We start from the raw sequence: 24235 nt of genomic DNA on the forward strand, positions 1-24235 counted from the left end.
AACGCGGTGAGGTCCTCCCCGGGAACACAGACTCTGTAGTCCGGACGCGCCTGCGGACACCAGAGCGGATGCCACTGTCGCCCTGCCGGGACGCGCTAGCCACGGCGAGATGGCGCCCGTCTAGACCGTTTCCAGCTCAATGTCCAGTTTAAAGTGGAAACGGTTTACCAAATAGACACCATGACTGGAATGTTACTGAGGAAAACAGCCCGGGGCCTGTCCTCCTCTCCGAAGGGCCCCGTGAAGCCCACCGTCTCACGTGGGGACGCTCAGGGCGAACTCAGTCACAATCCTCTAAGGCTTTAGAAAATGCACAAGAGATTACGAGGTACCGAGGAAAACAAACAATGGATTTCACAGTACATACATTCTGGTGGAAGTCTGTTCTTTCTAAAAGCAAGTCTCTCAGTTTTCTTTCTGCTTTCTGCCAAGCTAAACAGCACTCCGTAAACATACTGGCGAACTGGCCTATAGAGCAGGGCGGCGGGAGGCAGGTCTTTGCTGGCTTCATCTTCAATAGAAACAGCAATTTTGATTTCACCCTTTGCATGGAAGAAAGCAGAATAATATTGCACATTTTTCATGTTGAATTCACAACAAACTCACAGAAATATACTGTATTATCTCCAGTTAACGACATTGCAATTCCATTCCACATCAATGCTTAACCACTTGTGTGCAGCAGGATGTTTAGGGAGTTCATTAGCAGTTGTCAAAACATATGCTCAGAGAGTCAAAATAAAATCTATGTGGTTTCATCCTGAATCTGGAACCAAAGCATAAGAAACCACAGACGATCCCCAAGTCTTTGAAACCATCTAGACAGATAACAGCAGACAACAAATAGAATAGAAAATGCTGAGAACTTGCAAACTTTACTATGAGTCATGAAATTCGTAATTTTTAATGGCCTATGTACAATCCAAGAAATGAGTATCCTGAAAACAAAATGGTCAAATTGTCTTCACTAAGCACTTCCGTAAAACACGGCCACGTGCAAGCACGGTCCCCCTGCGGGCACTCTCTTCAGTGCTGTCTGATTTGCGAGGCTTTGGCACGTGGCCGGCCTCGGCACAAGACGAGGGGCCATGTGTCCCACACCTTCGTGGGGGCAGGACCTCTGTGGCCCTGTCTGTCTCAGATGTGCTAGGGAGTCAACATACATCAAGAGATTCGGCAGGAGTTTTACTCAGTTGTATTCCTAATGTAAGAACGTCCATATGACCTCCAATGGCTGTTAAATTTATCGATACGTATCTTTCAAGAATTCCATAGTATTTGCTCTTTGTTCACATAAATTTAATTTCAAAATTGGTCTCTCCCTATCCTCACGAAGCCGGCACCGCTGTGTGGTGGGCACTCTCTCCAGGCCCCTGGCTCGGCTGGCTGCCTGCGTGAGCATGAAGCCTCGCCCACCGAGGACATCTTGGCCTGAAAATTTAATACCAGAGCCACGCAGCTTGCAGGAAACGGCGTGCCTGACAGTCTAAGCTTTCCCTAACATACAGAAAAATTTTAGGTGGCATTTTAAAATCTGAAAAGATAGTTGTTTACTTTTGTCAACTACAGTCACTTTATTACTATTTGCCCTTGAGATAGATCAGTGAGTGGTGGAAGAGGACAGGCCACCTGTCACTCAGACCGTCCCCAATCAGACCACAGCGGGCAGGGCAGAAGCACAGGGGTCCGGGACCTCACAGCCCACACAACCCCACGGCACAGGGCGCGATTTCCCCCGAACCTGGGCCCCTTTAAACTCAACAAGTCCTTCTCCCGCGAGAGGAACTTTCCACTTACCCTTATAATATGCGTTGCCCCTGAAAAATAAAATGTTTACTTCACAACCATAATCTGAAAAGCGAAAGCATACGTGCAGACCCATAGCAAATAGTACGTGAGACTTGGAGGCAACCGTAATTTAAAAATAAATGAAAGGAGGTGAGTTACTGTGGTGCCCTTTGACTGATACAAGCGAGCGACACTCGGGTCGGCCGGTTAGCGGTCGCAGCCACGTCCAACTGCTGTGGGGCAGGGGGCTTCTGACTTACAGACCCCGCTTTACAAACCACAGATGGATTGCAAAACAGGGAGAAAAACATCTGATGATCTGTGGTGGTACAGACACCAATGAAAAGGTGTTAAAAATACAGGATAGCAATAAACCAATTTTACATGAAAAATCTGGTCACCAAGGTTACATGTTAAATTGTGGGTCCAGGGTTATAAACACCAACATAAAGACTACAAATCACAGAAAATTTAAATGGACACATAGATCCATTTAAGACACCAGGATTCAAAACCAATGCCACGCTGGATGTGTATTTAAGCGTACATTTGTTAAGACGTTACTCAAGTGGAATTATGACACTGTGTAAACAGAAAACTGCATTTTCTGACTGCTAACGTGTTACACAATCCTGTACTGGATTTTCTGTTCAGTGCCATAGAAGCTGCACTCGACAAGCAAGCCCTCCAGCGGCCACTCCAGAGGGGCACTTCCAGGACACATGACAGAACAGGTCTTGTATGTGACATCAAATTAAACCTAACATTAGAGCATCAACACGGTGCAAGAAATGTTGAAATTAGAAATAAATTTACAAGTCAGAAAATAACACGATGTGCCATTAATTCGAAGTTTCAAAAGTATTTTATACCAAATGGAAGGGAAAGTAAGATTTTCCCAAGTTCTCCGACTGCATTTACTGGTACACATTTCCGCCCTTTCCAGGTCTGGGAAGCAGAAATGCGTTCCATTTCAGATACCTGCCTGGTAAGACAGAAAACGCCCGCCGTACCTTGGTCAGGACGTGGAAGATGTAGGGGTACATCAGCCCCTTCTTGTGCCGATGCTCTGCCACTCTCAGGACCTCAGGTGCCACCGGGGGCAGGGGCGGTGTGGTGATGTCCATGTGGTTCCGTGTGGGCATGGACAGCAGGCACGGGATCGGCTGCACAGTGCCCATCTGACTCCCCTTCCCTTCAGCGAGCTGGCTGCCCGAGGAGGCCGTAGACGAGCCTTCTGTCTGCAGAGCCACAGGCAGGGGAAGCGGGGTTGGCGGGGGAACAAGTCAGCTCATGTTTTCCCTTCTTTCACCGTGCCCCTGTGCAAAGGACCACTCCCCAAAGACAGGGATGGGAGCTGCCCCCTGAGCCCGGGGCGGGGGGGGGGGTGTGCACCTTCTGCCGGGTGACCCCCCTCACATGACTAGTCCCCAGGGCCCCCGAGGGGGGAAGTGGCATTCTGTGGTTGCTGACCCCTGGGAAGCCACCCTGTCCCACCTGCCCCGTGTGGCCCATGTGGCCCATCCATGTGATTCAAGTTCCGTGGAGGCCCTGCCTAGTGCCAAGAAGGCAAGGTCCTCTGCCCAGATGACAAAGCGGGTGCCCGGAAAGGCTGTGTCCCTGCCCAGCAGTGCACACAACAGGGGCTCACACCTACTCCTCACCACCACGGCCGGCAGGGGGAGAATAAACAGAAACCCTAACTTGGCCATTCTCGTCTGTCATTACAAAGCCCCAAATTAAGTACGCACAGGAAACCATTTACCAAAAATTAAAGCAAAAAACAAGCTAATTCCATTAAAACTGAGGAGTCAGACCTACATGACAGAAATATGTACACAGTAAAACACTATGAAAAAATACCCACTCAGTAACAACCAACCGCCAAAACAGAATGTGTGTAAGCTGCACAGGAGAGAGTGAGTGGGGGACTCAGGGATGTAGGGTGGCAGGCAGCAGCTAAGGACATGGAGGGCAAAGGGACACCCTTCCTGTTGTCTTTATAAACTGTAGCCAAGTCCAAACTGTTTGCTGAGACCAATTATTATTTGCACAATAAACGGAGTTATTCTTTCTCATGATAAATGCTGGAAATAATAATTGCATATTGCTTGACTTTGTGCCAATCTAAGGAATACACATTTCTCTGTTTTGATACAAAACGTTATTCTTTACAATGGTATAGAAGTGCTTAACTTTATCCTTTAAAACACAAAGTACCAAAACTGGTCTTAAAAAAAACTCAAGGAGGGGCGCCTGGGTGGCGCAGTCGGTTAAGCGTCCGACTTCAGCCAGGTCACGATCTCACGGTCCGTGAGTTCAAGCCCCGCGTCAGGCTCTGGGCTGATGGCTCGGAGCCTGGAGCCTGTTTCCGATGCTGTGTCTCCCTCTCTCTCTGCCCCTCCCCCGTTCATGCTCTGTCTCTCTCTGTCCCAAAAATAAATAAAAAACGTTGAAAAAAAAAATTAAAAAAAAAAAACCTCAAGGATAACTCATAAGTGTTTTCTATACTCTCCATTCAGAATATAGACACAATAATAGCTAAAAATTTTGGAAGGTGCTTTGCTAAAAACCAGCATCCAGCAAGCATTTCTGTTACTTATTGATAGGATAACCCTTCAAAAGCGAGAGTATTTCAGAGTCTTAAATGAATTTCCTACATTGTGTCACCTTGTGCAGAAAACAAGTCCACTCCTGCTAGAGACAGGCACATCCTAAGTGACCGCATGTGGGAACAGATGTGACTGTAGTTAAAGGTATTTCTAGATATCACTAGCAACAGGCAGAGGCAGATCAAAGGGGGAATGGAATTTACTTTATTTTCATCTTTAATGTGCACATCCCAAGTGATTTCTCATTTAATCCCCACAAAACCCTGCAGGAGGCGAGGACTCTGCAAGGCTTTGGGTCTTGACAAAAGCATGTGCCAGCAGATGGGAGGATTTCCACCAGGCCCTCAACCCGCCCCGTGAGACAGTAGGATGCCCCCCGTTCCCCTTCCCTATCTCTGTGACCCCCTCCCCTCACATCTATGACCCTATCCCTCACACCAACCTCTATGAACCCCTCCCCACCATGTTGGTGACCCCAACCCCCCGACACACTGACATCTGCGACCCCTTCCCCCATACCAATGTCTGTGACCTCCTCCCCTGCACAGACATCTGTGACCCCCACGTCTGTGACCCCCTCACCAATGTGACCCCTTCCCCTCCCATCCCCAAAATGTGTGACACCCCCATGCCAGTGTCTCTTACTCATAACATGCTTTAAAAGAGAGAGTACTCTGCTTTAAACCAATTCCTAACATCACAGGCTCAAAGAGTCAGAACGTGAAGGAATAAATGCCAACCCACTACCTTTGTTTGGTCTCCTGGGTCTCCCCGTGCTTGCGGCTCTGAGTGGTTTCCCGTCTTCTCCCAGCCAATTTTGTTCCCGCTGATATGGCTGAACATAAACAAAAGGAACATGGTTACTGAATGGCGTGGGCCTTCCACCACAGTAGCCCATGTGGAGCCCACAGACTCAGCGACACCTCAGCTTTACTGACCTCGCCTCCCCCAACAAACCACCTCCGGAGACAGCCCTACGCTGGGGGTGCTTTCGGCCTACTCGGTTGGGCAGCAACAGCCACTCCCTGGAAGAGGAAACACAGAGCACCTAACCCAACCTCAGCACCTGCCTCAAAGATGACAGGGTGGGCCACAGAGCGGGCAGCACAGCCCTGCCTCCAAGGAGTTCAGTCGTCTTGGAGAAACAGGATAAAACAATCACACTCCACTGAGAGATATCAGGCAGAGGAGGATTAAATGTTATCTGGCTCGGATATTCCTCATCATTCATAAATATGTGTAACGTATCACGTGCTGAAACCAGACACGGGGCGCCCGGCCTGTTCTCTGAGAGGCCCTGGGAGCGCAGGGACGTGGCCCAGGAGAGGGAGTGCGCTCAGAGAGTGGGCGGCAGAATGGGATTTGGGGGACAGCTCCCACTGGAAGGCAGTAAAAATCAGGGTGTGGAAAGGGACAGCGGGAAGAGCACTGAGCATCTCGCAGGCCAGATTGAGGTATTCCAATCGGCATTTTTTTTAAAAACTGTAGGTTGTGACCCATTAGTATCTCCAGAAGAGTTCAACCAGCATTTTATAAACACTGAAATGGAACAGAATGCAGTAAACGTGGTACACATGGCATTATTTCATAAACGTTTTTGTTCATCTGTAGACCGCAGACCACAACATAAACGGAAGCTCACCACGGGCTCGGGGAACGGACAGGATCTCCCCGCAGATGGGCCTCCCTTGCCTCCTGGCAGGGCTCCTCCCCCCATCCCTCCCCACAGGGCCCGCGCCCAAACCAGCTTCTGAAATCAGTGCTGGCCACAGGGCAGGCCAGGGAAGAGCTCAATTTATTGGACCTGCCTCCTAACAGACTCAAGTGACAGATTTTTTTAAGACCCACTAATTCTCCCATCTTCCAACAGACTTCATGTCAGTTCTGCTACTAAAAAAAATAAAATAAAATAAAATAAAATAAAATAAAATAAGCCAAACCAAACCAAACAAACAGCAAAAAGAAGGAGAGAGGAGGAGCAGGCGCCCACAGTAAACAAGAGTCCCCATGCGGCACCTCTCAGAGCCCGATCCGGCTCCTCGGTCCCAGCCATGTGAAGGGACACTGCACAGCTGCCCGGCGTCCAGTTCCTGGTCCTCTGCAAGGACTCAGGGCGACCAGTGCTCGGTCCGAGTCACCTGTACCCTCTGAGGCCACAGCTTTGCAAGACTAGAAGGATCCTTTGCGATGAGGAGGCACCAAACTGAACGTGAGTATTCCAGGAGCACAACGATCATTCCAAGATCATTCTGTTCAAAGTCAAGAACAAGGCACCAACTGTGGGGGCAGGGGGCCTGGAGCAGGGCTCGGCGCACAAGCTGTCAGCTGTGCTGCGTCCAGCAGGAGCATCCCAGCACTGGGAAGGAAAGGTTAGCGGCACTGCAGTGATCCAAAACGTGGCATAAATAGAGATGCTTACGTACTTTTTCACTAAAAAGTCAGTGACATTTATCTAGTGAAACTTTAGAACAAATTACTCAGATACTTACAGGTTTTATAAAGAAACATAACCTCTATCGTTCACAATTCTAGAAACTGGAAGTAGGATATACCTATAAAAACATGCACCAGTTACAAGGGCACAGCTCAGCGGATGTCCACAAACTGAGCACGCACGCAAGTCACCAAACTGAGGCATGGCTGACCCGCCGGAGGCTGCCCCTCGCCCCGCTCCAGACCCCTTCCCAAGGGTAAGGGTTACGAGACTTCTCACAGCACACTCGGGCTTTCCCAGGCTCTGAGTGCCCTGGAAACGCGCCACCCGCGTCGAGAGGCCTGGACCCGGCATCCCTGCTAGATGGGCCGCCGGGACAGCACACTGCCGCTGCGGCTCTGGTCCAGCTACCGCCCTGAATGCGCCCAGTCTTCTGTGGCTCCCCTGGCAGTCGTTCTTGGGGTGCGGTGACCCCCAGCATGGTCTGGTGGTCTGCACTTCCCTGATGAAGACGGAGACGGGCACCTCTCCACGTGTGACATCTTCTCTTGGGGCCGCCTGCACAGATAGTCCACACACTTCCTCCTTCATCGCGGCAAGTGCACCATGTTCTTCTTACGGACTTCCGGGAAGTCGTGTGTCCTACAGGCTCTTGGCGAGGCAGAGGGACCCCGCACTCTGTCGGGACTTCCAGCCCCTCTCTTCACGACAGAAGAGTTTTTTATTTATGACGCCTCGTCTTTCAGGCCTTGGAGGCAACGTCCCCTCATTGCAGGCTTCCCTGCCCAGCCCGTCTGCTATTCTCACGGCCATGTCCCTCACGGCGTGTGTCACACTGGCACTGCATTGGCGTCCATTTCCATCACTAGATTACACACGCCGTGAAGATAAGCCCTCACGCCACCACCAAGCAGGTAGCCAACGGCTGAAAGAAGGAATCACGGAACCACAGCCAAAAGGTATACGGCGGAGACGGCAAAAGCCTGACTTCTCCTCCATACCACACGAAGCTCAACACAGAGCCTCGTCAAACATGCAGCCCCGTAAGCACGCGACCCTCACGATGGGCCCCACGCCCGCAAGCACGGGGCGGGGCGGCCATGCCCTACTTGCCACCGAAGTGGAAAGCTTGTCCCACCGAAGATCACACAGAACCTACATTTACATATACTACCAGTGTTACTGTTTATAGGTCACTACCAAACTAAAAGTAATGTCCTAATCTAGATAATCACATGGCCTCCTAATAACCATACTATAAAATCTAAAATTCTGCCTGAAAAGCATCTTGTCAAAAGCCAGTTTCTCTAAAGTCCAGAACATCTCACTAGGATGACTATGTCACTTTACAACTTGAAACGAGCTACTGGGTGTATGACAGACGCCTTGCCTCGAAGAACACACATTCTGGTTTCACTCTCCACAACTGCTCAGAAAGGCGACCTGTCACCAGCCATGCCTTGGAGAGACCTGCTGGGACCCACACAGGCCACAGGAAGCCTGCAAGCTCACACTGAATCCTGCTGACAGGAGCCAGGCTCAGAGGGAAGGGAAAGGACCCATGTGCAGCACGGCAACAGTGACTGGAGGCAACCACGGCCCGCCATCCCTCCAGTGACCCTGTGCCGCTACGGGATGAGGCCATCCCAAGGGACTGTACACAGACTGGGTCGCAGCAGGCCATCAGCACACCCAGAACAGTGGTGAGGACAGAGGCCAGCACACATCACCGGGCTCTGCGGGCCTCATTTTGCAGCAGGACACCTGGGGTCATCCTGCACTGAACACGGGGGAGACAGCAAACCTGACCCTCCTGCCTGTGGGTCTCGTTGGCGCGGTGCTGGTGTCTGCGTGCACCGGAGGTGAAAGCGTCTGGCCCACACGCTGACTTCTCACTCACGTCACCACCACGTGGGTGCAGGCTGCCCGAAGGGGCACTGACCACGAGCTGAGTGACTTGTCAACAGGAATGAAGGAGCGAAGGCAAATAAAACCAGAAGGGAGGCAACAAAACAGGAAAGAAAGATAAAAGACCAAACTCCCAGTAGAAATATCCAGTGTATGCACGAGGTCACAGATGTGGTGACCAAGTGTGGCCAGCCTGCAACAGGCATGCACACATCTTCATTTCTGTGTGCTCCCCAGCTTGTGACAGAAGGGGCCTGGATGCGTACCTGTTCCCACCCTAGCCCTGCAGGGCCCTGAGGAGGCCTGAGACTCCCACCACAGAGCACGGGGGACTGGGCGCCGGGACGGGGGACCACGAATCACACCCCCAACACCCCTGCAAGGACATTCTCCTAATGCCCTGATTTAAGCTAATGTCACACGTTCAGGTTGTCACACACGAAGTCGGGAACACGGAAAGTGATGCTCCAATTCCTACCCAACAGTCAGATGGGACGTCCATGTGTGCCTCTCATGCAACTGCCAGGACTCCTCACGACTCTCCGCCATCGAGGGAGGGTTCAAACCCCTAACACAGGCAGACGAGCTCAACACAAAACACCCATACATGTCAGAGCATGGCCAGGACATGTGAAGACACCCATCTCCGGGATTACACCTGACCAACACATAAAAGTAACTCAGAATTGTTTTTATGAGGATACACAAGGTATGCTGCCCTAGTCTAGCACATAAAGACGGTAAGAATCTGGACAGAAAAGGCTGCAGCTGTGCTGAGCCTATCAAGGGCTGGGGGCGATCAGGCAGGGTAAGATGTAGCTCTCTCTGTGAACCACACGTTTCTTTGGGAAAGGAACCTGAGAGGACAAAGACTAGGAGACAAGCAGCCTAACATCACTACCACCTGGCAGAGGAAGCACGTTTCCTGGGCCACTAGGTCAAGGGCACAGAATGAAATTCTTGGTGTTTCATATTAAAATGGAATTGGCGTTCCGAAAAAATAGTGATGCTACCTATCACTTACTGTGGTTACTCATCAGCTGATTCAATTCACAAACAAGCTAGACGCTTTCCATCCACGCCTGGCCCAGTGAGTTCCAGGCCACACAACCACGAGGCCACCAAAACCTGGCGCGACCAGCCACAGGAGGCTGGGGCCTGGGTCCCCACAGCACCGTGTCCCCACAGTGGTGTGCAGGCCCTCGGCACCGACAGGGACCTTCCACAGCCCAGATCTGATCCCACAGGACTCACAGGAGCCGGCAAATCCTATCTGACAGATGCCACCTTGACCCCATACCAACACCCACGTGCACAGGAACACGAAACAGCAATCCATACAAACAACGCCACAGAGCACAGAGATGTTATATTCATGTTCTCTCCTAACAGGACTTTCAAACATCCATTTCAAGATGTCAGTAATCAGAGCCAAACATTGAAGCGATGCACAGTGCACACACGCACACTCCCATCTCCACACACGATCATGAACACACTATTACGGAAGCATACCACGTGTAAGAAAGAAGGCAAGCTGCTGACCCTAAGATCAGACCCCATGAGTAGAAAGGCACGTTAGGACACGCAGTGAAAAACAAGGTACCTGTGTGTTCACCTGTCTGTGAAAACACCTGTGTCTCTAGAGGTGGCTCCTGAGAGACTTCCTGTACCGTATTTTCTAACGTCTCAGTTTTCTGACTTTGTACAGAGATTTCCGTATTTCTTAGAAACACATATAGAACAAAGAACTAAAAACTTTAAATTAGCAAACTCAGAACAGATTCAGTATCTAAAAGCCAATGAATATGTGAAAATAATATAAGACAAACACCTCCACAAGGATTCCATCATACTTTTTAATTCTACCAAAAGAACACTACAAAGATTTGACAAAGGCCAGGAAGAAAGACAAGTGCCTTAGTTTTCGTTTCACAAAGACCTAACCGAGAATAGAGCAAGAAGTACGTGCTAATGACACTCCAATAAAACAGGAGAAAAAACACGGAGTTAGAAAGCAGAATATTTCTTTTCGTCACTTGAAAATAATCTTCAGGGGGGTGCCTGGGTGGCTCAGTCGGTTAAGCGTCTCACTTAGGCTCAGGTCATGAACTCGCGTTTGTGGGTTTGAGCCCCGCGTCGGGCTCTGTGCTGACAGCTCGGAGCCTAGAGCCTGCTTCGGATTCTGTGTCTCCCTCTCTCTCTGCCCCTCCCCTGCTCATGCTCGGTCTCTCAAAAATAAATAAATGTTAAAAAAAAATGTTTTTTTAAATAAAAATTAAAAAAAAAAAAAAGAAAGAAAATAATCCTCAGATGCCTCTGTCCTCCGACTGAAACAGGGCCACAGTGAGAGAGCCAGCACAGCCTGGGCGGCAGCCATGCCTACTAAGGATGCCCAATTCCCCTTGGCCTGGGGCTCCGCAGGCACCTGTGACAACAATGGCCCCCCCCCCCCCCCGCCTCCAGGGCCAAGATTGCCACCGAGGTATGCAAGCAGGGGGATAAGGGGCGGGCCTGCCGAGCATGCGTGGTTCACGTGCCACCGTGCGAACCTGAGCGGTGGCCGTGAGCGCACCCACCTGCAGTGCTCATGGCGCACCTCATGTCCTCCTCGTGGCAGGGAGCTGTGCCCCCCGGACATGCCAGGAGAGCCTCTCCGTCTGCCGAAGCCTTGCATCCCCTGAACTTTATCTTTCAAAATAAATGTTTGCTAACTTTATAGGTTACACAAAAAGGTACCTCGTTATGTTTTAACATTCTTTTTTTCTCTTCTTTGGTGAGGGTGAACATCTTTTATGCTTCCTGATCATCTGTGTTTCTTCTGTGAACTGCATGTTATATTTTTTGCTACTTGAAATACTTGTCTTTTTCATTTGTAGCATGCTTTGGGGGAGGGGACAGGTCGATTCGCTTTTGTTCAGTAGTGGTCCCTGTCACCTATCAGCACCATCCATTAGAAACATGCCAACAGCTGCCATGTTCCCGTCGCATACAAGTGCTCAGTGTCCCTTGGCTTAATGTACTTCCTTCCCTGAAGACCATCCCAACAACAGATCCAAGTCCAGAGGTCCCAATTCAAGTCCAAACCAAAGCAAGTCATGACCTCCCACTCCTACCAAGATTTTGAGCCAGAATAGAGACACCCTATTGTGCTCGTGGCCAGTGCACACAACACACAACACGCTCAGGCTGGAGAGCTCACGCTGGAGACCAGGAATGCGGGCCAGGGACGTTTGTGAGGGCTGACCCAGGTCCTGCTCTGCCTGGCGTCTGGCCCCAAAGCCTCGGGCACAACTGCCATCCCCCTCCTCTCCCTCCCTCCTCCTCTCTGTTTTAACATGTCTGCTGATCACGATAAACGGGGAGGCGAAGCAGATTCAAGAAAACTAAAGTGTGACAGGCCGACAAGGCCTCCCAATGTCTGCATTTGAGGCTGAGGATGCTTGCCCCACACACGAAGCCCCCTTCTAGCAGCTCCCCCAAAGAGCACCGTGAAAGCACAGGGCAGGGCCAGACAAGTGACACAGTCAGGGTAGAGCTGAGGGCCCTCCAGCAAGTATCCCCCTCATCTCCCAGTCCCATGAGGCGGCTGGGCACACTTGTGGGGGACCCCGCAGGTGGCCCAGGCACACACCCTCCTGCTTTGGGCCTTGCTCCCAGCCATCTAGAAAGCATGTCTCTCACTAGACCAAATCTGTACCAGTTATTAACAGAGAACTCAGTGCCTTAGAATTTCAGTGCGGAAGGGCTTCTGAGACTCGACCAGCTGTTCTCATTTCCACACACACGATCCCAGGCCCCGGCCCAGTCACACTCAGTCTCCACTATACGCCCTTTCCAGAAAGTTAACTGGGAAAAATGAATGCAAAGTCCAGCTTAATACTTCACGTCGGGATTTCAGAACCGCATGGACTTATGCACCACTGCTCCACGGAGCACACGGCCCCTGCATGGCAGCAAAGCCCTCGGTAACTCCTGCCTGAGGTCAGGGGACACTTGCATCCACTCTACAGATGGAGGAAAGAACAAGAGAGGGGACGTCTAGCCTCAGCCTTCATGCCTAGTGCGAATTTGCAGAAGACGAGAAACCATCTCCATGGATGGAGGGCCAAGGGGCCCTGGATGTCCAGCCATGAGCCAGAGTGCAGTGAAGAAGAGGAGATGAAGAAATAAGAAAGGCCTTCCTTTCCTTTCCTTTCCTTTCCCCTTTTCTTCCTTGTTTGTGAGTCAGGTTTCTTAAAACTCAAGAGTTTTTAAGAAGAGAAGGAAGATAGTGCACTGAAAACTTTCTTGATCAGACTCTAACAAGTTACGTATTTAAAAATTCATTTACTCGGGGACACACATTTAAAACACTCCTCTCTACTGGGGAGCCTGGGTGGCTCAGCCAGTTTAACATCTAACTCCCGATTTCAGCTCAGGTCATGATCCCAGAGTTGTGGGATTGAGCCCCACATGTGACTCTGTGGTGACAGTGCAGAGCCTGCTAGAGATGCTCTATCTCCCTCTCTCTCTGCCCCTTCCCCCACTTGCTCTCATTCTCACTCTCTCTCTCTCAAAAATAAACTCAAGAAAAAAAAAAAAAAACACCCCTCCAGCAATGACTCCAACAATGACTGCAGCTTTCTCTGGTTCCAGTCAGGTGAACAGCATGATTTAAGGAATCGTCTACGAGCTGCTGAGCTGAGATCTGAATTGCTGGATTCAATTCAGGAGGGAAGGACATTCAAGGTCCCCTCAATCCAGAAGCGAAGACTAGAAGCCACCAGCGTCTAACTTAAAATGCTTCTCGGGGGTGAGACTGGGGTCCCCCAGGCCAGGTGACAGGAAGAGTCAGCAGCACTTTACCAGATAACTTCACCACGTCTAAGGGGTCACACGAACCAATTTTCCTAAACCTCCACTGCAGCAGAGGAGTGGCCCGAGGCCGCGGCCGACGAGCACAGACTTCCAGCCTGTGAAGCCTCAAGGAAGCGTCTGACTGCCCCTCGCCCATGTCCAAGAAGCCCAACCCGTGCACAGTGACATCGCCTTCCTGCAACAAATAACACCCCCACGCCTCCGTGCTCAGCTCTCGACCGCCCCAGAGCCCAGGTTGCCTGATGCGCCTGACACGGCCAACCGACCCCGGGGAAGCCACAGCTACTCCACAACCCACTCACTTTGCAGCCGCTCCACTGCCTTCATCGTTGTCGGAAGACGATGACGTAGAAGACCCTGGAAAGTAGGCTGAATCCACGTGGTTGGGGCTGCCGCCTGGAGCTGGGTGGATCGGGGACGACCGTTCATACAGCGGGGTATGCTTTCCTTCGTGAGGAATGTTGCTGTAGGTGCTGTGCTCGGTCAGACTCTTCCCACTCGTTTCCAACGCGAGGGCGGGCTCAGCGAGGCTGTACGGGTGTGGACCCTGGCCCGAGGCACCTGGGCTGGGCACCTGCGGGGCCTGAAAGAGAGGGCAGAGGTCACGCGCGCACTCCGGTCAGCACTGCCTGGTCTTGGCTAAGCTTTAATTCAACGAACACTGGCACTTGCTCCACAGAGCAGCTTGACAGCTTCAGAAATGATCTTAGTTTTCGCGAAAATCGGATGTCTGTGCAGCTTCCAAGGGCAGCAGCCCCCAAGGCAGGCAGGTTGGGAGCAGGAAGTGGGGGGTGGGGGGAGGACTCACCACAGGCTTTGCTTGCAGAGAGGTCTGCGGAATGTTGAGCATCTGGGGGGGGACATACGGTGGCACTATCCCAGGCATTCCGAACGGATTTGGTCTGGCTGTTCCGTCGACAAGGAAAGAAAACGACGCAGCTGTTAGCAGAGCACGAGCTCAGGACACCAGAGTGGCAAGCACATGTCCCCATCTGCCCTGTCCCTCCTCAGGGGATAACACCACACTGATCCCACTACCCAAACACCTTTGGAAATTCATGTTTAACATTAAAACACAGTTAATTTTATGGTGATCAACGTTACAGACTGAAGCTAGGATTTTAACTTGCAGGCATCCGGACCACCCTCCCTCCGCCCCTTGCCGGCTTCTCAAAGCCCTAAGACTACAGGCTCCGAAGGGACACAGTGGGGACAGACCCTTCCCCTCACGTCTGTGAGGCAATGGAATCTTCCTATTGAGACTAAAATTCAGTTTTCGGCTATTGACAAGCTTCTTGATACAAACGGTGAAATGTGGCAGGTGCTGCCTCTATACTTAGTTTGCGGCCATTAGGCAAAACCACAACCAGGCCGCACGCTTCACGTACATCATGGACCGAACTTGGGATCTGTGCTCTCAGAACGTGACTTTATACACCTGTCCTACGGACGCCGCACTCACTCTGCCACCCCTCGTGCTGACCGTGCCAGCACAGCCCCGAGAACAAGCGTGCGGAGACATGGCTGTGGACACACGCAGGACCAGGCCCCACAGCAGACGGGAGGCAGGATGATCAGCTGGGCCCGCGGGCCCGCACACCTGCATGCCCACGACCTCGGTCTCCCGGAGTCTGAGAGGGCACCATCGGCCAGCATGACACGTGGTGACCAATGTGTGTTGACGGGGCCCGTGGCCTCAGCATCAGAACACTTCCAAATACCATAAACTACTTAGCAATGTAATAAAAATGAGAAGGACACCCTTCAAGGCTCTGCTCCCCCGCACAAGCCAGGGATGGGGTGCCTATGAAGTCAGGCCTCAGGCACCTGAGCCCTGAGTGTCCCCACAGCCCAAACAGTGGGGACAGACAGCAGACACGGGGCCCTGAGGCTACACCATCTCCTCCTTAAGCTTTGTTTGGAAACCCAACAAAACCAAGCCTAGAGACCCCTGGACGCCAACATCCTTTACCAGGTAGAGCGTTCCTCCGACTTCAGAATCTGGGCAACACCAGGAAAACCAGCAGCCCACAAACCCCACCTCTCCCTGCCCCCCCCCCCCGCCCCGCCAACTCTCCGAGACACATTTAAATAAATATAAGAACGAACGAGCATCCCTAAACCCAAACCCTCCCTCCCATTCTCTGAACTCCCCCCAGTGCCTAACCGGAGCTCCCAGAGCCATCCGGTCCAGGCAGCACCGGATGGTGACTAACTTCTCCCCACCACAGTACCCACGCACCCAGAGGCCACGGTCCAATGCGAGGGCCCACCTCCGAGTGCCTAGCCCACGGCCTGCTGGGAGGGAAGCTCGAGATGTCACTTCCACAACTGCAGGGCAACTAGCTGAGAGTGATGGTGCTGGCACATGTGCACATCACTCACACACTCACCACACACGCACACTTGCCACACACACACACACACACACACACACACACACACCACACACACACTTGCCACACACATGTACTCACCACACATGCACTCACCATGCACACTCACACGCCACACATACGCACTCACATACACAGCACACTCACCACACACACACACACACACACAACATGCATGGTCACCACTCACAAACTCCCCACACATGCACTGACACCACACACACATTCACCACACCCATCACACATAGCACACTCATCATACACATGCACTTGCATTCACCACACACACTAACCACACAGCACACTCACACACATGCACTCACCACACGCACACAACCACACTCACACTCCCATGCACTCACTCACCAAACACACATTCACCACATGCGCCCACACCCACCACACAGCACACTCACCAAAACATGCACCTGCACTCACACTTACCACACATATAGCACACTCACCACACACACTCCACACACTCACCACAGTACACTCAATATGCATGCACACCAACACCACACACACACTCACCACACACGCACACACACATTCACCACAGAGCACACTCCCCACACACGCATGCTCACCACATATACATGTGCACGTGCACACATTTTTGCCACACACACACTTATGCACAGGCACACACATTCACCACACATACACTCACGCTCCCCACATACACACACACGTTCAATGCAAACACATGCACATTCACTCACTTCACATACACGCATATGCACACGCTCACATTCACCACACACAAATGCCCTTACCCTATATACATGTGCATGCACTCACACACACGTCCACCACACGTGCATATACATACGCACATTCACCATACACGTATACACACTCACCCTACATACATGCACGTGTTCATCACAAATACATGCACCCTCGCCCATACACACATCCCACATGCATGCACACACACACACATTCGCTGCACAGACATGTACACGCACTCACCCCAAATACACACACATGCACATGTGTGTTCACCTCACATACACACATATTCACCCCACATACACATATGCACATGCAAACATACGAGGAGACACTTCTGATCAAACAGTTCCGACCCAGGAGATTAGAGCCTCAAAGTCTGAGACTCACGATGCTGTAACTGGTTAAGTCCCTTCTCAGGTGATTCTGAATTGTGGCCAAATTCGGTTGCAAAGAACACTATAAACTCCATTCAAGCTCTAACACTACACCCCAACTTACTGTGAGAAGTGCAATTTACTGCCTCCTGTGGCTGACCTGCTCCACGAAACTTCTGAGAAAGCACACGGAACATCGGCCATGCCAATACACAGCAGCATTCAAGGGAAGGGGACCCTTTTGTTTCCCTAAAATTTTGACCATCATGCGCTACAAACTTCCTGAAAAGCACAGACTTTCCCTAAAAACAAACCATAACTTAAGAACAAAGATTTCCAAAGAAAGAACATTTTCTAAAATCATACTGAAGTCACTGACTTCCAATAAACCTTTGAGAACCTGCAAAGTGAGCTACTAATCTCTCAGAACCCAGTCTAATAAGTGAATTAACCTGTCTACACTTCTCTGAAGGCTGGAGAACTGCCCGATAAGCCAGGCCTGCCTCTGCGCGCGGCATGCCTCCCTGTGCACCAGTTCTGGTTCTCAATGCCCTCGCACCACTAAGCGGAGCACTCTGCTGCGTGACAAGGACGCCTCTCAGGACCGACCCCGGCTACACATGGGGGTCCTTGTTCTCCTGTCACAGACGCTCTATCAAGAGAAGCTGTTGTTAGCAGACTACACAGACTGAGAGAGGCACGTGAAAAAGGCATTTAGTCGCCGTATGAAAAATGTTCTCATGATGAAAACAATGTTTAGAGACTTCTTTGCGAACGATGAGGAAAACACACACGGCGGCCGGACAGCGGAGCCACCCGGGATGACATGCTGCCAGCAACCCCCCCCCCCCCCCCGCCCCCCAGCGGCCTCTAAAGACCACACACATCTTGGAAGGAACGGTGTCGACCGGGAGGCTCTGCCGGGAACCAGCTAGCCCAGCCAGCCAGCACGGACTTGACCACCAGGCACGTTACCACAGAGAAGCCACGCTAGCCAAAACCAACAAGAGTGACAAAGTAACGAATTTTTAAATTCTCTAATGCCGATGAGCGCGATGCACGATTTTCAGGTGTGGCATAAAAAACACAGATTTGAAAATTCAGATTCAAGGAGTAAGTCAATATGTTCCCTATCACCAATACTAGGTTTCAAGACCTACAAAAAAAGTCAAATTTCCCAACGCCATTAACTGTATTCAAAGGGATGTATTTACTCAATAGTGATATTCTACAGAAGTTAAGACATAAAGCCACATGAAGGAGAATTTTGTGTAACTTATTTCCATCCTCTTCCAGATGAGTAACCTCTGGAAGGCAGGCCCCACGGGCCAAAGACCGGCATGAAGGCAGAGGCGGGAGGGGCTGAACGCTGTCAGTTTCCAGAAGCACCAGCTCCCAGAGCTCAGGGCGGCTGGGGCAGCTGACACCAGGCAAGGCCTTCCCGAGAGGAGCCAGCGGCTGTCACCCGGAGAGAAGCAGGCTCCACACAGCTCTGCTAATAAAAGCAAGCGGGCACCCGAAAGAACCAGGGACCCCGGGGAAGCCACTCGGGCCAGCAGGAGCCCCAAACTCCAGGAACGCGAGCGGTTCCCCAGGATGAGGGCTGCCTTCCTGACCACGGCACTGTGGGCACAGAGCTCCCAGGGCCAGGAGCCAGCGGGGTGCTCACCCAGCACCTCCACCACTGCCGAGTCTGGGCAGCACACGTGGACCTCACGGGGTGCAGCACTGCCAAAGCTCACACGGTGCCCGAGTCTTTAAGAGCAGGGGTCTCACGAGTGATGGACGTGTCCTGAGTCATATCCAAATCTGTCTAGCCCCTGACCCTCTCCCTCTGAGTGGGAATGGCAGCGCCCCGCAGCAAAGAACGCCGTGCATGTGGGCCGATGGAGACAGGGGCAGGAAGGCACACCATCCACGTGGCTGTGTGAGCCCGACAGAACAAGCCAGTCTCTGTCCACTGGGGACTGGACAGGCCGTGCCCTCCTGTCACCGCACCCTGAAAAGCCACCAGGAGACCCCACGGAGAGCGGGTCCACCTCCCAAAGACACCTTGCCGAGTGGCTGCTAAAGGCAGATGCGGTTTCTGTTCCTAAAAAATGACTGGTTTTCAGGTTTTTTTAAAAAATGACCTTTCAAAAAGACATGAGACCAGATGGCCTGTATCACTTCATAGCACATGGACTAAAATAAACTCACAAAAATCTGAATGAAAGGTCCTGGGAAAAGACTGTGAGTCTGAGGACGATGCTCAAGACTCGAAAGGGAGGAAGAGTAAGCAGACCTTCTGTTCCACACGAGACACCACGGTTCTCTGCGGCAGAATACGCTGTCAGACCCCTGGGGGCTTGACGTTAATACCATGCACATCGGCTTTTAAAAGATAAAAACAGAAAGAGATGAACATGGACACACCGCCAAAAACAGCAAGGGCAGAATGACACGTACAATACGGCATTTAATCACAGATTAACACCACCATTTGTTACTCCATATGTATGAGGCAGGAAAATATAAAAACCTGCTTGAGGTAGATAGATGTGACTTCCAGAAAAGCCTAATAATGTATTTCTTTAAAGAAAGATGTGAGGGGCGCCTGGGTGGCTCAGTCGGTTGAGCATCCGACTTCAGCTCAGGTCACGATCTCACGGACCGTGAGTTCGAGCCCCGCGTCGGGCTCTGGGCTGATGGCTCAGAGCCTGGAGCCTGCTTCCGATTCTGTGTCTCCCTCTCTCTCTGCCCCTCCCCCGTTCATGCTCTGTCTCTCTCTGTCTCAAAAATAAATAAATGCTAAAAAAAAAAAATTTAAAAAAAAAAAAATAAAGAAAGATGTGAAACAAACTTTATCATCTGTTCAAGCCGTTCAGTGGGCACACAGCTGCTCATGACGCTGCCCTCTGTATTACTGTCACATTTAAAGTCTTTCCGTAACAAAAAAGCTTAAGCAAAAACCACAGAAATGGTGGCTTTAGTAAGAACTATATGACTATCACGTAAATTTTTTTTAAATGCCAAATTTCAAAAACTTACTAGTAAAGTAGATCAACAGTACAGTGTGGAACATCTGGGGATGCTAAAAAGTGATCGTTACGATAGCACAACGCTGGAAGTGCTCCAGGGGACACGCACAGGCAGCAGCCAGGACGGCGCAGCACCTGCCCCGCGGGACCAAGGCAGACCTCCATATGGTGATTGGGGCAATGGGCCTGAGCCACGCACCGCCAACTGGCAGCAGGCAGGTCGTGTATAGCGTGTAGGGCCGTCCGCATGGCCCCGAGGCCCAGGGGTGAGCCCAGTGGCAGGCCAGCCAAGGTGGCATCGGACAGGGCAGAACGGGGCAGCGTGGGCTCCTCACTCACACTCGCTCCACTGGCGCAGGTGAAGATGCCATCACTCTCTGCTCCCAGCAGGTCGCGTGACCGTTGCATCTGTGTGGTCATGCCTGGGCGACCCTGTTTTCCTAGAGACGGACCTGTCTTATCAGCTGAAGTCCTGTGGGGACCACATCCTTTTACTCACAGTGTCTCCGTTTCTGGGGTGACATCTGCTGACCCTGCCCCGACGTGTTGGGAGGTATGTTGTGTGGAGGTAGAGCTGTATTTACAAAGAGACTGTTAACACAGAAAGCCCAGCGCCACTTGATGGGACAGTTTGATGACGTCACCGACCAGCCCTCGTCTCCCTCACATTTGCACACGCACCTTCTCGAGCCCCGGCCCCCAGACGCCAACAGCAAGTCCCCCTCCTCCCAGGTGAGACAGCAGGCAGGTATGCTCTCCTGCAGACCCATCACCGGCCATCAACAGCCTGCGGCCGGTCTGCTGGAAGGCGGCCAGCAAGGACGTGGGCACCCAGAGGTCTCGGCTTCCTGGTGGCAGCTCCCGTCCCGGCACAGCCCCAGGAGACCGCCTCTGACAGGCCGGCACAGTCCTGCTCCGGCAGGCTCCCCTGGCCTGTAGGCTCTGGGGCCGGTGACTTGCGAAGCCCTCTGAGATCCCCGACTTCCCTGCCGCAGCCCCCACGCGTGCACCAGGTGCCACGAGACCCCCACTTCTGACAGTGCAAGCCCGCTCGATCCGCTCCCATTCCGAGCCCTACCCTTCACTAGGCCTGGGGGGTGGGCCGCTCCCGCCGCCTACCCCACCCTCTTCCACGCCCCTCAGGGTGGTAGCAGCCGGTTTCTCCTCCGATTCCCTGCACCTTGCTGAGGGCCACACACACCTGGGGGAGCCCCGGGAGCCTCCTCCTCACCTCCGACCACACAAGTTCCTGCCACACTGCTCCCATCTCCTACGAGCCGACCTTACTCCTGGCTCCACCTGTGCTCCCTGACCCGGGCCACTCCATCCACGGAGCCCCCCAGGGAAGCCTGCCTTCTTCCACGTCTCCACTTAGCACTCGGGGTACACACATAAAGCAAAGGGAACCACTGATACAAAATTAGGAGAGCTGGTGGGCAGGGAACCTGATGGGGAGATGGGGAGGGGCTGTCGGGAACATTCCCCTGAAGTTGGTTTTGACTGCACCCACACACACGGGTGTGTGACAGTTACGAAGCAACTTGTAACAACCCGTTCCCTCTTTCACGGCCCCTACGGTAAGTCTAAAGCCTGGGCCATGCTGGGACCCAACTGCACCCCTGCCCCTGCCGTCTCCTCCCCTCGCCGCCACCCGGGCTCCTTGCACACCACCTCAGGGCCGGCGCACACGCATCTCCTCCGTCTCCCCTGAGGGAAGAGACTTCCTCCCCATTATCACCATGCTCAACTCCTACTCTACTTTCAAACCTCAGCTCAAACACTAGTTCCACAAGCAGAACAGGGCCTGACTTCATCAGCATCAGTTCAGTCTGAACCACCTGCTCACACGCCATGGGAGCCGCATCTCACTCATGTGCAAGGAAGGGCCCGGACCACATGCCTGCGCGGCCACGCTGCCCAGCACCCGGCAAGTGCTGGCATGGGCCGGATGCATCAAGGAGAATTTTCTCAATTAAAAGACATTCTTTTTTTAGCAGCTTTAAGTGTAAGGAAAACTCAGGGAAGAAACACACCATACACCTTGCTAGTCAGTGTGACACAGCAGTCATCGCGGATGACCCCATTTTGACACATCGTGCTTACTGACTAGAGCCCACATTTTACGTTAGGGTTCCCTCTACGTGTTCATTCTATGGGCTGGACAAACGTACACGGACATGCATCCACCCCTACAATGTCACACACGACAGTCTCACTGCCCTAAAATCCTATCATCCCCCTGTTCATCCCTCCATGGACTTTTTACTGTCTCCACAGTTCTGCCTTTTCCAGAACGTCACACAGGTGGAATCCTTTTCAGATCAGCTTCTTTCACTTCGTGAATGCAATCAAGGTTCACCCACGTCTCTCTATGACTTGATAACCCGTTTTCTTTTGCACTGAAGAACATTCCATTGCCTGGAGGGCCTACCATTTATTTACTCGTTGACCTGCTGAAGGACACCTTGGCTACTTCCAAGTCATGGCATTGTGAGTGCAGCTGCTGTATACATCGTGTGCGGGGTTTTGTGTGGACATAAGCTTTTAATTCCTCTGGGTAAATACCAAAGAGCGTGACTGCTGGAACCTTATAGTAAGAGGATGAGCAGTTTCCCAAGAAACCATCACGTGGTCGTCCACGGTGGCCGGTCTGCGTTCCCGGCAGCTGTGACCGGGCGCTCCTGCCGCGCTGCCTTCTCACCAGCACGTGGTGCTGTCGGTGCTCCAGACCTCGGCGGTTCTGAAGAATGTGCAGCAGGAGCTCATCGACGTTTCACGGGGGAGGCCAGGAAGACAACACACATGTATCTTCAGACTTACTGGGCCTCGGTTTCACTCACATAGCTCTGAACAAACACACCAGGATCGCTAGAGCCTACAACATCTCCATTCACAGACCTGAGGTGGGTGGGCCTCTAGCAGCTCTGTCGTTTTTTGTTTTTTTTTTTTCAAAAATTCCAGCAATGATTCTGAAGCACAGCCAGGGTCTAAGGAGTATGGTTCATCCAGGAACCACACACGCTGCTGCCAACTCCATTCTGACATGTCTTACGTGCGCCTACATTCAGACTGGGGACTCTGGTGGACGTGGCAGGCACCGTGTGCTGGGGCGGAAAGCACAAAACATAACCATCTCTAGGTCCCCGGTCCCAATACCGTGTTTCTGACAAATAAATTCCCACAAAATAAATACTAATTTCACCTGTAACTGATTTTAAAAACCCACCTAAGAACAGATAGTTTCTGGGGGCCCACTCTACAGTGACAGTATGGACTGGATCCATCTTTCACCCTGAAAAGGACCACACACTGTGCAAACCAGGCCTCCCAGCCCCGTGGGGCAACGGGGCAGGTGAGTGTGCATCTCCCCCTGTAAACTCCACACCCTCGGCCCCTGTGTGGAGAGCAGAGGCTTCCTCGATGCTGCAGAGGACCAGGGCTCAAAAGAAGATGCCTGAACCCGGCAGCCCTGCCCAGCGCTGGTCCACCTGACCTGGGCCAGACTTGGGGAGGTTTTCCTTTGGAAGACACAGGTTCCTGAGGCCCAGTGAAGACCCGGATATCGCAGTTCTGGGGTAGAACCTCGATTCCAACCAGGTTGAGAAAGCTCTGGTTAGAGCCAACTCTCCCCATCTTCACTCCCAACAGCCTCCAAGGGCTAGCATGATGCTTAAAAGATCTATAAAGCTATACATATTCCTGTTTCTAAAATGATTAATACAGACAGGTTCTAATGAATGAGAAAGTTAGCTTCCAACAGTGGTTGTTGAAAATTCTGAATGTGTCTTCCTAGACAATAATGTAACGGGTCAAGGTCAAAAAAGACCATTTCGGATCTGTCTACTGCTTACAAAAACATTTTTATGGAAAATATGTGTTGGGTTCTACCTTGAGTTGCAGAGAAAGCCTCTCCCCAGTTCCAAGTTGCTCCTTCTAGGCTCTCCATTCCCTGCTCAGTGCCATAGCGGGAACCTAACAGCACTTAACAGGCAAAAGGCACTATCTTCACATTACTGTTTCTTTACATTTGTCAGGAAAAAAAACAACAGAGGCAATTTCGCATGACTCGGTTTCTGCTGGCTCCAAATTGTGTATGAAACTT

General features: G+C 51.8%; 1 protein-coding gene across 2 annotated transcripts in view; it reads right to left on the reverse strand.

The window, feature by feature from the left end:
- FAM120A (family with sequence similarity 120A) overlaps window positions 1-24235 on the reverse strand; it is a 96882-nt gene that overhangs the window by 33351 nt on the left and 39296 nt on the right. For both annotated transcript variants that reach the window (XM_047829688.1, XM_047829687.1), the window contains exons 6-10: window positions 14411-14508; window positions 13905-14185; window positions 5148-5235; window positions 2802-3029; window positions 368-542 (exon numbers count right to left, since the gene is read on the reverse strand). In XM_047829688.1, the coding sequence (XP_047685644.1) occupies window positions 368-542; window positions 2802-3029; window positions 5148-5235; window positions 13905-14185; window positions 14411-14508 (870 nt within the window). The remainder of the gene's footprint in view (window positions 1-367; window positions 543-2801; window positions 3030-5147; window positions 5236-13904; window positions 14186-14410; window positions 14509-24235) is intronic.

The sequence above is a fragment of the Prionailurus viverrinus genome, chromosome D4, assembly GCF_022837055.1.
Source record: "Prionailurus viverrinus isolate Anna chromosome D4, UM_Priviv_1.0, whole genome shotgun sequence".
Lineage (NCBI taxonomy): Eukaryota > Metazoa > Chordata > Mammalia > Carnivora > Felidae > Prionailurus > Prionailurus viverrinus.